Source organism: Mesocricetus auratus, unplaced genomic scaffold, assembly GCF_017639785.1.
Source record: "Mesocricetus auratus isolate SY011 unplaced genomic scaffold, BCM_Maur_2.0 Super-Scaffold_6730, whole genome shotgun sequence".
NCBI lineage: Eukaryota > Metazoa > Chordata > Mammalia > Rodentia > Cricetidae > Mesocricetus > Mesocricetus auratus.
In genome coordinates this window covers 87,770,755-87,783,743 of record NW_024429184.1, presented here as the reverse complement: position 1 = coordinate 87,783,743, position 12,989 = coordinate 87,770,755, and the positions used below count along the sequence as shown (strand labels likewise).

Genomic DNA, 12,989 nt, shown 5'->3' with positions numbered 1-12,989 from the left:
GAATTCACATTGGGCAGGAACTGATACAGAAACCATGGAAGAGTGCTGCTTACTGGCTTGCTCATCTTGCTTTCCTATAGAACCTAGGACTACCAGTCCAGGGGTGGCCCCATCCACAATGGACTGGGCCCTTCCCCATCAATCGATAATTAAGAAAATGCCTACAAATGGATCTGGTGGAGGCATCTTCTCAATTAGGGTTCCCTCCTTTCAGGTGACTATCAAGGACACCTCTCTCTCTCTCTCTCTCTCTCTCTCTCTCTCTCTCTCTCTCTCTCTCTCTCTCTCTCTCTCTCTCTCCTTGGGGACAGGGTCTCATATAGTTGTTTGCCTCAAATGTGATACCCAGCCTAGACTGATCTTGAATTGTCTGAGTGCTAAGAATACAAGCATGTACCACCACACCCAGTTTTATGAAGCCCTGGGGATTTGATCCTGGGCTTCCTGCATGCATGCAGCTCCACACCAGGGTTTCCTCAGCTTTCACAGATCTAAAAAGAAACAAGTGCAGATTGCAGATCTTGCTGCTTCCTCCTTGCCTGGCATGTCTAACCGGCCTAGGGTTAGGAGTTTTCCATATTCCCCCGACAGAAAGCTTTCTTGCAAGAACACCTGGGAATCTTTAGTTGCACAGACTACAGGTGCCAGAGAATCCTGGCATCTGAGAGCCTGTCAGGTGGTCTCCAAGATAAGCCTTCCGTTTTGCAAACGAGGAAAAGTGGAGCCCGGAGTGTCATCACAGAACTCAAGTGTTATCACCAGGATGGAAAAGCAAGCAGCCCCAGTGGTCATCCGGGACTCACAGATATCCTGAGTTTCATCTGCTGGTGTTTCCCCCTGTTCTTGGGTGAGATCTCTGCCAGACGAGCCTCCCATGAGATTCCAGAACGTTCTATGTTCCCTGGTGTCAGGACATGCCTGCCCTTCCTGTTGGTGACCAGTCCTTATGGGCTAGGCATCTGAAAACAGGATGAGACTGCCTGCTGGAGAGCTGGGGACAGCCTCCAGGATGGAATGGCCAGCAGTGGCAAAGCCCTTTGCTGAGGTCACCAACAGACTCAAGGGTATCAGAAACCTGGGGCCTTGGGCATCACAGTTGTCGGGCACTCCCTCACCTCCGCGTGGCCCCTTGTCTCTGATGAGACTAGAAGGACAAGCTCTTTGGGTCGCTTTCCTCCTGGCCCTCTCCCTCCAGCGGCACTGAGCCTGGGTGCTTGTGCGCCTCCCTTTTGGCAGCGCTGTTTTGTTTTGCTTTTTTTCAAAAGTGAGGGAGTGAAGGTGAGAGCCAGCCCAGCCCTAGCTTTCCAACCGCGTTAGGAATTGGAGGCTGTGTGGGTGAGGCTGTTGTTAGTCAAATACAGCGATGGAGTCGCTTTATGGATGGTTCTGGGGAGGCAGGCGGAGAGGTGCAAGCTAAATACGCGTGCCTGGGGTAGAGAGACACCACGAACCCACCGGGTCCCAAAGGTCGCCTTCCACCCGCAGAGCTATGGGTGGCTCCCTCAGCTCTCCAGTTAGCAGGAGGCCAATAAATAGCCTGGGTTCCAGTCTCCTCGGGGTACCAACAGCACCGAGGAGACGACAAAGGGTGGTGCAGTGAGCTTAGGGCTTCCCGTCACCTCCTCCTCGGGAGTCTCCGTCTGTCCACCACGCTCCTCCGGACCGGGCCCCCAGGGTTCCAGCTGTCGGAACCGGAGCCCAGGGCAAGGATCAGCCCGCTAGCTTTTGGGGAAGGGGCGGGGACTGCAAGCGGGACAGCCCACTGCCATTGGCTGGGAAGACAAGGGCGGAGGGCCGAGCGGGGTCGAGTCCCGGGAGCGCGCAGCCGGCCGCAGTCACGCCGCCGTCGGGAGAGCTAGCACCCGAGCGCAGACGCGCCCGCCATGAGGGAGATTGTGCACATCCAGGCGGGCCAGTGCGGGAACCAGATCGGTACCAAGGTGGGCCCGGGCGCGCGTTCCGCTCCCGAGGGTGGGCAGTGAGTGTCGCCGGCCTCGGAAGACCTAGCTTTGCTCCTTGGAGCCAGGCTGACCCTGCGCACCCCTGGGGGAACAAGTCGCGTAGATCCCGCCTTGTATCCCCGCGGCCAGACCCGGGAATCCAGCCCAGAGAGTGGGCCACGGGTCCTGGGATCCAGCTCAAAGTGGGCCACCAGTCCCAGCTGCGGGGTCCACAGAGTGCACACCGAGGACACGATCTGAGAGTGGGCCACCGGTCTCGAAGGGTGCGCCCTCGAGAGCTGGCCCTGGGGAGTGGCCTCCAGGTTCCTGCGGCTGGCCCCGGTGACCCGGCCCGGAGAGTGGGCCACGGATCTCAGCGGACCAACCCGGGGTTCCGACCCTGAGTCTGAAGGCTCGGGGAGCCGGCTCCGCAGAGCTGGCCACAGGTCCCGGGGTGGGGGTGGGGTCCCTGGGTGGCGGGGGCGCCCTGGGCTCCGGGTCACCTCTCTGTCTCTTCGCCTCCCTCTCGCAAGTTTTGGGAAGTGATCAGCGATGAGCACGGCATCGACCCGGCCGGAGGCTACGTGGGCGACTCAGCGCTGCAGCTGGAGCGGATCAGCGTCTACTACAATGAGTCATCGTGTGAGTCGCACGGCTGCGGGCGGTCTCCCCCCGCGCCACCCGACCTCCGGCGCCGGCACCTGGCCTTCCCTGCTGCCTTTCAGGCTTGCCCCGACAGGACCCGACCGTCCCTAGCGGGGACTCCGGGCTACCCAGAGAGGGAGGCGCTCGGGGTGCGATCCCGGCTCCGGGAGAGTTAGCTCAGGGAAAAGTTCGGGCGGGATGGAGTCGATGCGCGGCCACTCCCTCACTCCCCCTGCAGCGGGAAACCCGCCTTAGGTCTTTTCAAACTGTGGGATCCCGCCTATCCTGAAGGCCCGGAGACTTGAACCAGACAATCTGTTGCGGTTGTGAAATCGCCTCAGCACTCCCAGGCCATCCTTTTTCTTAAGCTTTTAAAGAATGCAGCAGAGTTACTGAATGGAAGGAAGCTTTAAATGCTACATTTGTTAGGGATGCTTTTGTTTCAGTGATTATTTTTTTCTGGTCCTTCACCTGAAATTATGTTCGCTTGACGCTAAAACTGCAGACAGCTCTAGTAATTAATGGGGAGATTAGTAAAATTCCAGACCCTGAGTAATCCCAGTTTGGGAATAATAGCGCCACTGTCCTTTGAGCACTATTTTGATAGTAACTTTTATTATAAAAGTGTGACACACACAACTTTCAGAGATGACATGTGCAGGCACTCCCGTGGCATGACATCGATAGTCTCTGGAGTCACCAGGTTTTTAGCCCCTTCCCCTGTTCATCCAGAACTGAGGAGGATGGTAGACATGAATCATGGGATGTTGTTCACTTAAGTAGACCTGGAAGAGAAACTCCAGTGTACCCATCATTTCCTCTTAAACATGTGTGACCTCTGTGACACCCTTTCCTCAGTCTGGTCATGTGTGGAGCCAAGCAGGATTGGTGGGGACCACTTCACTTCCTCCTTTGAACCCATCCTCACTGGGAACTACAGCTTGCCCTGGTGTCATGCAGGACTACACAGGCATGCTCGTACTTTTTTTTTTTTTTTTTTTTTTTTTTTTTGGTTTTTATGAGACAGGGTTTCTCTGTATTGTTTTGGAGGCTATCGGTCCAGCCCAGCCTCGAACTCACAGAGATCCACCTGCCTCTGCCTCCCGAGTGCTGGGATTAAAGGTGTGCGCCACCACCGCCTGGCTAGCGTGCTCTTACTTAAATGAGTGAACTTCCAGGGACACAGGATGCCCGGGATGGCACCAGGAGAGCTGCTCAGACAGCCCGAATGCACATACATTCACACATATGAATGGGGGAAGGTCAGTTTGCTGCTGCAGACCGTGTTCATTTCCTGTCGCTAGAGAAGAACTGCTGTGTAATGGGAACCGAGGGTCAGGTGAACTGGAAAATGCAGTAAGCAGGAGGGTCGATTTCTCACTGGTTCTGCCTCGTCCTCATCCCAGGGTTAAGATTCCTTGAGAGAAAGCACAGTAGCCTGTCTGAAAAGGCGCTGGTTACCCCAGACAGGCGGCTCTGAGCTGGTGGGACTTGCTGAAAAGAAGTCGGTTTTCCCAGAAACCAGGAAGTAACTCTTGTGGGCTTTTCCCCTCTCCAGCTCAGAAGTATGTGCCCAGGGCTGCTCTGGTGGACTTGGAGCCGGGCACCATGGACAGTGTGAGGTCTGGGCCTTTTGGGCAGCTCTTCCGGCCTGACAACTTCATCTTCGGTAGGTTGTGTCTTGTTTGTTTGCTTTTCTCACTTATCGTTTCGTGTTTATTTGTTTATTGAGCTGACTGGGGTTGAACCCCGGCTTGGGATTGGGACTGTCCACTTGTGGCGCCCTGTACATAGTCAAAAGGCTTCAGAGTTTGGAGCATTCTGAAGTTTTAAGCTAGGGATGCTGAGCCTTACTCGTGAAAGGCAGAGTGTATTCCAGGGAAATGGAAGAATTCTAAGGGTGATTCTTGACCTACAAGTGTTACAGAGAGTGAATGTGTCATAAGAAATCTGTGTCCCGGCCCCCTCTTCAGAAGGCCGGGTAGACACAGGCAATTCTGTTACCTGAACCATTGCTGAGAGGAAATAATGGGAGCTCCAGTATTCCCTGTGAAGTTGAGTAGCCATAGACCAAAGTCATTTAAATAATCAAGTCAAAACACGAGATGTCACTGCGTTTAAAAACAAAACACTGCTTTGAGGGGTGTTGTAGCGCATACCAATGCTGTACCCCCAGCATTGGGGAGGCAGAGGTAGGTGAATCTCTTGAGTTGAGGTCAGCCAGAGCTACATAGGCCCTATCTGAAGAATGGGAGAAAGAGAAGGTATTGGAGTCAGTCAGAATAAGCAGACAGGGTCACAGTCAAGAGTCTAGTACACTGCCACCAGCCCTCTGGCCCCTCCGCTCCCCACACAACTTTAGGCTGGCTTTCTAACCTTCATGGGGACTGTCTAGTCCTTAGTGAGACAGAATTGAATGGGTAGGTCTGTAGGATGTCACAGAAGTGCTCCCACATGGAAACTGCGATTTTGCCTCCCACAAAGCTTTTGTGCTTGGTTCTGTTCTAAAGAAGGGAGAAGATCGTGTGTGTGCACGCCTGTAATCCAGTGCACACCTGTAATCCCAGCACTCAGAGGTGGAAGCAGTGAGGGTCAAGAGATCTGGCTACCTCAGGAGCTTGAAACCAACCTAGAGCTACATGAGATCCTGTCTCAAACACAGCAGAAGAACCTTGGGTGACACTTGCTATGGCAGGAAAGAGTGGCCTGCTCTACACAGATTGGTACCGAACAACTTCCAGTTAGTAAGTCCTGTAGTTTTGGCAGCAAGTTTCACTGGGCCCGTCCTGGGTGCTGTGTAGCCCGGAAGAGACACAGGACGGTCACCATGGCTCTGTGTGTTTACCTTATCTGAGCTCCTTCAGCTCATGGTCTGAGGGGGCAGATGGAGCCCTTCCCCGGTATCTGACAGGAAGGGCCCCGTCAAGAACCTTGAAGTGCTGACCTCTTCTGAGAATCTGAGTTGAGGTAATGGCAGTGGGTAAAGCCCTTGCCTTAGCCTGAGCAGAGTTCAAGCCCCGGAGCCCACCTGGAGGCAGACACGGGAGCGACATGGAGATGAGAGGAGGGTGCAGGACTAGGCAGAAGCCCGCAGGCCGGGAGCCTGGAGGTTGAAGCAGTGAGAGATTTTATCTCACATAAATGAAAGATTGTCTCTGGCCTCCGCAGGTGTGCACAGGGGCTTCCCCCGCCCCCCGCCCCCCCATGAGCAGTGTTGGCAGTGTTTTCAGGTGTTCTGGCAAGGATGCACAGATTGGTAGTGATTGAGACAGTAGCCACAGCTGGCTTCAAACTCAATGTGTAGCCGAAGGTGACTTTTTTTTTCTTTCATATTTTTTTATTTAACTTTTTATACATGTCACTCTCAGTTCCCTCTCCCTCCCCTCCTCCCCCAGAAGATGACTTTGAACTGAGCCTCCTGCCTCCCCCTCACAGCAGCTGGGATTAGAGCCGATGGCCTTCATGCCTGGTTGATGCTGTGTGGGGAGGGGTACAGCGCGGCCCTTCACAGGTACAGTCAGCTGGGAGGCGGATTCAGTTAGGCTGAGGACCCATTTCACTCTGGGTTTCTGGCAACTAAATTCACCCCACCCCCTGCAATTAAATCCAAGAAAGGAAGTGACCCCATGTCTCTGCCCCTGAAAGAGAGTTTACATGCCCCTCCATTGTAGACCAGTGTTTATTTTTAATTCTTACTTTGCCTTTATTTCCAGTAAAATCCAGCACAATCATTATCAAAAATAAATTATAAGTCAGGTGCCACGCACCTTTAATCCTAGGAAAGTCAGAGAAGGGTGGATGTCTGAATTTGAGGCCAGCCTTGTCTACAGAGCGAGTTCTAGGGCAGACAAGGCTATGGAGAAAGACCCTGTCTCAAAAGAAAAAAGTACCAAAACCATTTCACCTGCTGCCCATCTCCATGTAATCAGAGTCAGCTTTGGGGACTGCCTTAACCTGTCTTTATTCCTGTAGTCTTCTGTTTTAATTATACCATTACGTAGATATTGTTTTTCACTGAATAGTATAAACCGTGCTCCATTCTTGGTGTGTAGTTCTAGGATCTGTGGTTTTAATTGGTACATAATGTAATTAGTGGTAACTAATTCTCAGCTTTATGAGGCCAGCTCCCAATAGCCATTTGACGAGGAGGCAGTGTTTGCTCTTATAAAGAATACAGTAATAAGGTGGCGGGGAAGAGGGCTTCACTGGCTTGCTTTGTAAGCACGAGGACCTGAATTCAGGTCCCCGACAGCCCAGCACTCCAGTGCTGCCTGTACTCCCAGTGCCAGGGGATGGAGCCGGGTGGACACCTGGGGTTTATTCAGCTAGCCAGTCTAGCCAAATGGGAGAGTTCCAGTTAAGTCAGAGACCCGGTGGAGGAAGAGACCCAGCATGGCTCTCTGGCCTCCACTCACGCATACACCCACACACCCACACGCATGTGTGCACACACAGAATACTGTCGTGATCCGGGAGTGGTGACATGGGCCTAGAATCCCAGAACTTTGCATGCCGAGGCAGAGAGTTTGGGAGTTTGAAGCCAGTCTGGGCTGTGTGAGACCGTGCCTTAAACAAGCAGACAAAAGAAGGCCGTGAGAACTGAGGATGCTGGCTTAGTGGTCAGGAGCACCTGCTGTTCAGCTAAGAGAACCAGAGCTTGGATCTCAGCCCTCACACACCAAGCCTAGCATCCCACACATACTTGTAACAGAAACTCCGAGAGGCGTAGAGACAGGAGGATTACTGGGACTTGCTGACTTCCAGCCTGGGGAGTGGAGGGGAAACAGAACAACGTAAGCTCCAGGTTCAGAGAGGGATCCTGCCAAAGTGGACAGAGAGTCATAGATAACCAGCACCTTCTCTGGCCTCTGCGAATGCATGTGTTCCCACATGCATGCACTCACACACATAGGAGCGCACATAAATCATTTTAGAAAAAGAACATGAGCATATTGGCCCACAGAAGTTCTTTTCTGACTTTGATTTCTGAGTAGACTCTTAAAGTATAATAAGCAGTTAGGAAGACTTGGCCAGGCTTCCCATGGGATAAGTGCTACCACAGTACATACAACTTACCTCTGCCTTTACCTGAACTTAAACTTGATACTTATCCTAGCAGTGACGGTAGTGCTCTTAGAACTGCTTTATCAGGATTGGGGTGTGGCTTGGTGGCAGAGTGCATGCTTAGGACCACAAAAATAAACCAGGGGAAAAAAGTTATAGAAATCACCAAAACAAACCTGAAAGTGGCTGTTCTGTGTATAGTGTCTGTGCCGAAAAGAGAACCTTAGACACAGCTCACGAGGCTCACCCCAGAGAAACCTGAAGATCCATGTTCAAATAGCTGTCCAATACTTCCCGTGAGGAAGGCACATACCCCATCCCTGCTCTTTGAGAGAACACAGGAAGCTTGTTTCAGGCTCTGCACAGTTTATGATGTTCCAGTTACATTGGGATTTCTAGAATGTCGATGGTGTCTGTCTCACATGGGTAGCAGAAGTGTGGGTGGTCACCATGTTATTATCCGTAACCTTTTACATGTCTTCAGTCTGTTGTAAAGACAAGGAGGATCCCTGGTACCCGCTAGCCAGCCAGTGCAGCTGAGTCAGTCATCTCTAGGTTTGGTGTGAGCTTGTCCAAAAACACTAAGAGTGAGGGAGGAAGACACTTCAACCTCTGGCCTGGACACTGCCCACCCTACCACCCTACACTGTACACAGTGTGCATGCGCACACATACGAAGAAGAAAATGACATTTGTCATTTAAAGCTCTCCCCAAATTCACTGGCTGGCCTGGAACTTGATTCTACCACACCCAGGCTTATATTTTTTCATTTCTATTTGGGGGTGTATATATGGGTACCCACAAAGGCCAGAAGGTGTTGAATCCTCTGGAGCAGCTGTGAGCCACCTGGTGTGGATATCAGGCATTGAACCCGGGTCCTCTGGAAGAGCAGCAGTCGGTGTTCTTAACCACTGAACTATCTTTTCAGTGTCGTGTCTCCCCCCCCCCCACTCTCTGTTAAGAATGTATCTATTTGAAAAAGGGACTCACTATGTAGCCCTGGCTCGCCTGGAACTTTCTATAGAGACTAGGAGCTCTGCTTGCCTCTCCCTCCCAAGAACTGGGACTAAAGGCTATGCCACCATGCTTTTAACCTCTGAGCCATCTCTCCATCCCCAAGAAATCCTGTCTTTAAAAAACAAAAATTGTCACTTGTCTAGAATGCTTGTTTTCAATTTCTTCTTTGTTACGGCTATACCAATGGGCCAGTGAACTCATGCTCAGACTTTTCTGTGGATTCTGGGGATCTGAACTCATGTCCTCATTCGAAATTGTCTAATTACAGCTGACTCAGGGATGGTTCATTTTTGCTGGTTCCAAGCTCTTGGGCAGCTTTGGTAAATTATAAAATAGACCATGGTCAAGCAGGGCTTAGTGAGCAGAAGAGTGTGTGTGAGGACCTGTCTGTCCCCAGTACCAAAAGACTGAATCAATAACCCCGTGTCATTTCAGTTCTAGAATAGCTTGAAATGGTTTAAAGAATACAACTGGTGTTGGGTGTAGTGACACAAGCCTTTTGTCCCAGCACGTGGGAGGCAGAGGCAGGTGGATCTCTGAGTTTGAGGTCAGCCTGGTCTACCTAGTGAGTTCCAGGATAGCCAAAGCTACCTAGTGAGACCCGTTAAAAAAAAAACAAAAACAAAAACAAGGGTGTTGGGGGGGAGCTAATTTGCATCAGTAATATATAATTTTAAAAAGTGAGAGTTACTTACATTTGAGTTCCCAGTGATGTGATCATATGCTTTCTAAGCTGCTTTTCTTAATTGCTGGTTGCACAGCAGTCATGCCAGGGAGACTGGGAAGGAAGCTAAGTGCCAGACAGGCTGTTTCCTTAGAGCCCCTTTGTGGATCTGTAGTTTTCCTTCAGATGGAGGACTAGCTACGGAGCCAGGGAGCACAGAGAGCTGGAATACTTAGTTTTTCAACTAGCGTGAGTTGGAGGAAAACCAGAGGGAGGACTGTGAGGAAACCCTAGGCGCCCGCAGTGCGCCTGCCAAGCCTCAGGGTTCTGCAGCCTGTGTTTAACAAGCTGGAGTCACTGATTAATGGCCCAATGCATCATGTAGCCGTTCAACTTATGACCCCCAAATATTTAAGCAGAGATGATGTGTTGCTATGAGACAGTGGCAAAATATTTTTAAAAGTCGCCAGCTTCCTCCTTTTGTCTAGAGTAGAGACTACTTTGGGGCTAATCTGTGCTATGAATAGGGAGGAATCTGAGTCGCCGGGAGAGTTCAGACTCGCTGTAACACCTACAGCTTTGAGGGGTTTGATGTGAGGTCCTGCGCCTTGCGTGCAGCTGCCTTCTGTGTCCTCTGCTCTTTGAATGAGCAGGGGCTCCGGCAGTGTGCAGTCCTCCTGTAGAGCAGCGAGGGGTCCACACTGAGTCCCCAGTGCAAGGTCAAGCCTGCATTCCAAGTTGCTCCCAGGGTTTGTTCTTCTCATGGCCTGTCTTGGACTCTGGCCTGCTGCTGCCTTGTGTGGGAGGGGCAGACACGAGTTTGTGGGTGCTCAGGGAGACAACGATTATCTGTGCTGCCCAGTGTTTTGTCGTCTTGACTAAAGCTAGAGTCATTTGGGATTAGAGAATTATAGTTGGGAAAATCCCCCCATCAGGGGACCTCTCTCTCTCTCTCTCTCTCTCTCTCTCTCTCTCTCTCTCTCTCTCTCTCTCTCTCTCTCTCTCTCTCTCTCTCTCTCTCTCTCTCTCTCGGTTTTACGAGACAAGGTTTCTCTTTGTAGCTTTGGAACCTATCCTGGCACTTGCTCTGTAGACAAAGCTGGCCTCAAACTCGCAGATCTCTGAGTTCCAGGCCATCCTGGTCTACAAATGAGTTCCAGAACAGGCTCCAAAGCCACACCGAAACCCTGTCTCAAAAAACCCAGCCTGGTCTAACTAAGGGGCTGCAGGATGCCAGGGAGACCCTGTCTCAAAACAAATTATTATCTTGAGAAGACTAAATATTTGTAGCCTGCCGGTAGTGGCACATGTTTTTAGGTGGGAGGCAGAGATAGGTGGATCTTTGAGTTCAAGGCCATCCTGGTCTACAGAGCAAGTTCCAGGACAGCCGAGGCTACACAGAGAAACCCTGTCTTGAACCCCTCCCCCAAAAAAGTGTTTGTATATAGTGCAGGTTTCAAATCCTTTACCCAAAAAGTCCTTGAAACCAGAATTTTTTTGGCATGTTGAAATATTTTCGTTTGTCTAAGAAGCTTCCTTCCTGGTGGGATAGAAAACATGAGTTATGTTTACTGTACACTTTATACCCAGAACCTGAAGGTTCCATACAGTATTTACAGTGCTTCTGCATTTTGACTGACCTTTCACATGAGGTCAGGTATGGAATTTTCCACCCGTGCCATCAGTATTCAAAAAGTCTGGGGTTTTGCAAAGTTCAGAAAACTCAAAAGAGGGAAGGTAAATAACTGATGTGCCTATCAGAGCCTGACTTGTTGGGGCTACGTGAGTTTGAGGCCAGCCTGGGCTACATAAGTAGGCTGATTCAAAACAAAAGAAAATTACATTACCAGGTCAAGACAAATGTATCTTAAACTTTTATATATAGATTTATATTCATCATTAGTTATTGTCCTGGGGTTGACTCCAGGTCCGGGACCTCTGCATGCTAAGTGCGCCCGTCTAATGAGAGGCCCCACCCCTGTGTACATAGTTGACCTGTCTAAAGAGGTCTGCTCATGTTTTCTAGCCACTGTGGTGGGAACCTGTTACCCGGTTCCTGTTCTTTGCTCTAATCTCTTACACTCAGAAAACATTGATTGCGGAAAGCAGGTCACTGACGTCCCCTCTGGAATATTGCCGTCTTGCAGGACAGACGGGCGCCGGGAACAACTGGGCCAAGGGCCACTACACTGAGGGCGCGGAGCTGGTGGACTCGGTGCTGGATGTGATTCGCAAGGAGTGCGAACACTGCGACTGCCTGCAGGGCTTCCAGCTCACGCACTCACTGGGCGGCGGCACGGGCTCAGGCATGGGCACCCTGCTCATCAGCAAGATCCGGGAGGAGTACCCGGACCGCATCATGAACACCTTCAGCGTCATGCCGTCGCCCAAGGTCTCAGACACCGTGGTGGAGCCCTACAACGCCACATTGTCGGTGCACCAGCTGGTGGAGAACACCGACGAGACCTACTGCATTGACAACGAGGCCCTCTACGACATCTGCTTCCGCACTCTCAAGCTGACCACACCCACCTACGGGGACCTCAACCACCTGGTGTCTGCCACCATGAGCGGTGTCACCACATCGCTGCGTTTCCCCGGCCAGCTCAACGCTGACCTGCGCAAGCTGGCCGTGAACATGGTGCCCTTCCCACGCCTGCACTTCTTCATGCCCGGCTTCGCCCCACTCACAGCCCGGGGCAGTCAGCAGTACCGTGCCCTGACCGTGCCCGAGCTCACACAGCAGATGTTCGATGCCAAGAACATGATGGCTGCCTGCGACCCGCGCCACGGCCGCTACCTGACCGTCGCCACCGTCTTCCGGGGCCCCATGTCCATGAAGGAGGTGGACGAGCAGATGCTGGCCATCCAGAACAAGAATAGCAGCTACTTTGTGGAGTGGATCCCCAACAACGTCAAAGTGGCGGTGTGTGACATCCCACCCCGGGGCCTGAAGATGGCTTCCACCTTCATTGGCAATAGCACTGCCATCCAGGAGCTATTCAAGCGCATCTCTGAGCAGTTCTCGGCCATGTTCCGCCGCAAGGCCTTTCTGCACTGGTTCACCGGCGAGGGCATGGATGAGCTGGAGTTCACCGAGGCCGAGAGTAACATGAACGACCTGGTGTCCGAGTACCAGCAGTATCAGGACGCCACGGTCAACGACGGGGAAGAAGCTTTTGAAGATGAGGATGAAGAAGAGATAAACGAATAGATGCTCTTTTCTTAGCCCTGATGGTGTGAGCATGGTGCCCTCTCAACCAAACACACGGCACTGTTCCCCAGGTTATCTGGAACAGGGCACTTTGCTTTACCCGACCATTGGCAGTCCCACCAGACCAGGGTGGTTTTTGTACAGGAACACTGAAAGCAAAGATAGGGGGCTGTAAAAGGCTGAAGACAGAGACCACCTTCCGTTAAGTGCCCAGCCATCAGAGTTAGCAGGGAAGTTAGAATAAGGATTTGTTTCTTCCTTGGTGATAAAAACTAAAGCACCGCAGTGTTGCCTTAATTGAATACACAAGATGGAACTTTGTGACAATCCATTCATAATAAAGTGCTAAACCTGTCCTTTGGTGTCTTGAGCTTCATCAAAGCAATGTGATATGTAGTTCTCATTTTTCAGAAACCGATTTTGTGAGCTGTTTGGAGGAGGGCC

At 51.6% G+C, this 12,989-nt stretch overlaps 1 protein-coding gene across 1 annotated transcript; it reads left to right on the top strand.

Annotated features, from left to right (window-relative positions):
* Window positions 1–1,789: 1,789 nt before the first annotated feature.
* Window positions 1,790–12,901, top strand: Tubb6 (tubulin beta 6 class V). Its single transcript, XM_005074644.4, has 4 exons — window positions 1,790–1,940; window positions 2,474–2,582; window positions 4,144–4,254; window positions 11,479–12,901. Exons 1-4 carry the CDS (start codon window positions 1,884–1,886, stop codon window positions 12,543–12,545), a joined length of 1,344 nt encoding a protein of 447 aa, XP_005074701.1. The 5' UTR covers window positions 1,790–1,883; the 3' UTR covers window positions 12,546–12,901.
* The last annotated feature ends 88 nt before the right edge of the window (window positions 12,902–12,989 follow it).

Excerpts from the sequence above, each read along its gene's own strand:
- Tubb6 (XM_005074644.4), top strand. The coding sequence starts at position 1,884 with ATGAGGGAGATTGTGCACATCCAGGCGGGCCAGTGCGGGAACCAGATC. Across the intron at positions 1,941-2,473 it reads GGAACCAGATCGGTACCAAG|TTTTGGGAAGTGATCAGCGA; the intron begins GTGGGCCCGGGC and ends CCCTCTCGCAAG. Across the intron at positions 2,583-4,143 it reads CTACTACAATGAGTCATCGT|CTCAGAAGTATGTGCCCAGG; the intron begins GTGAGTCGCACG and ends TCCCCTCTCCAG.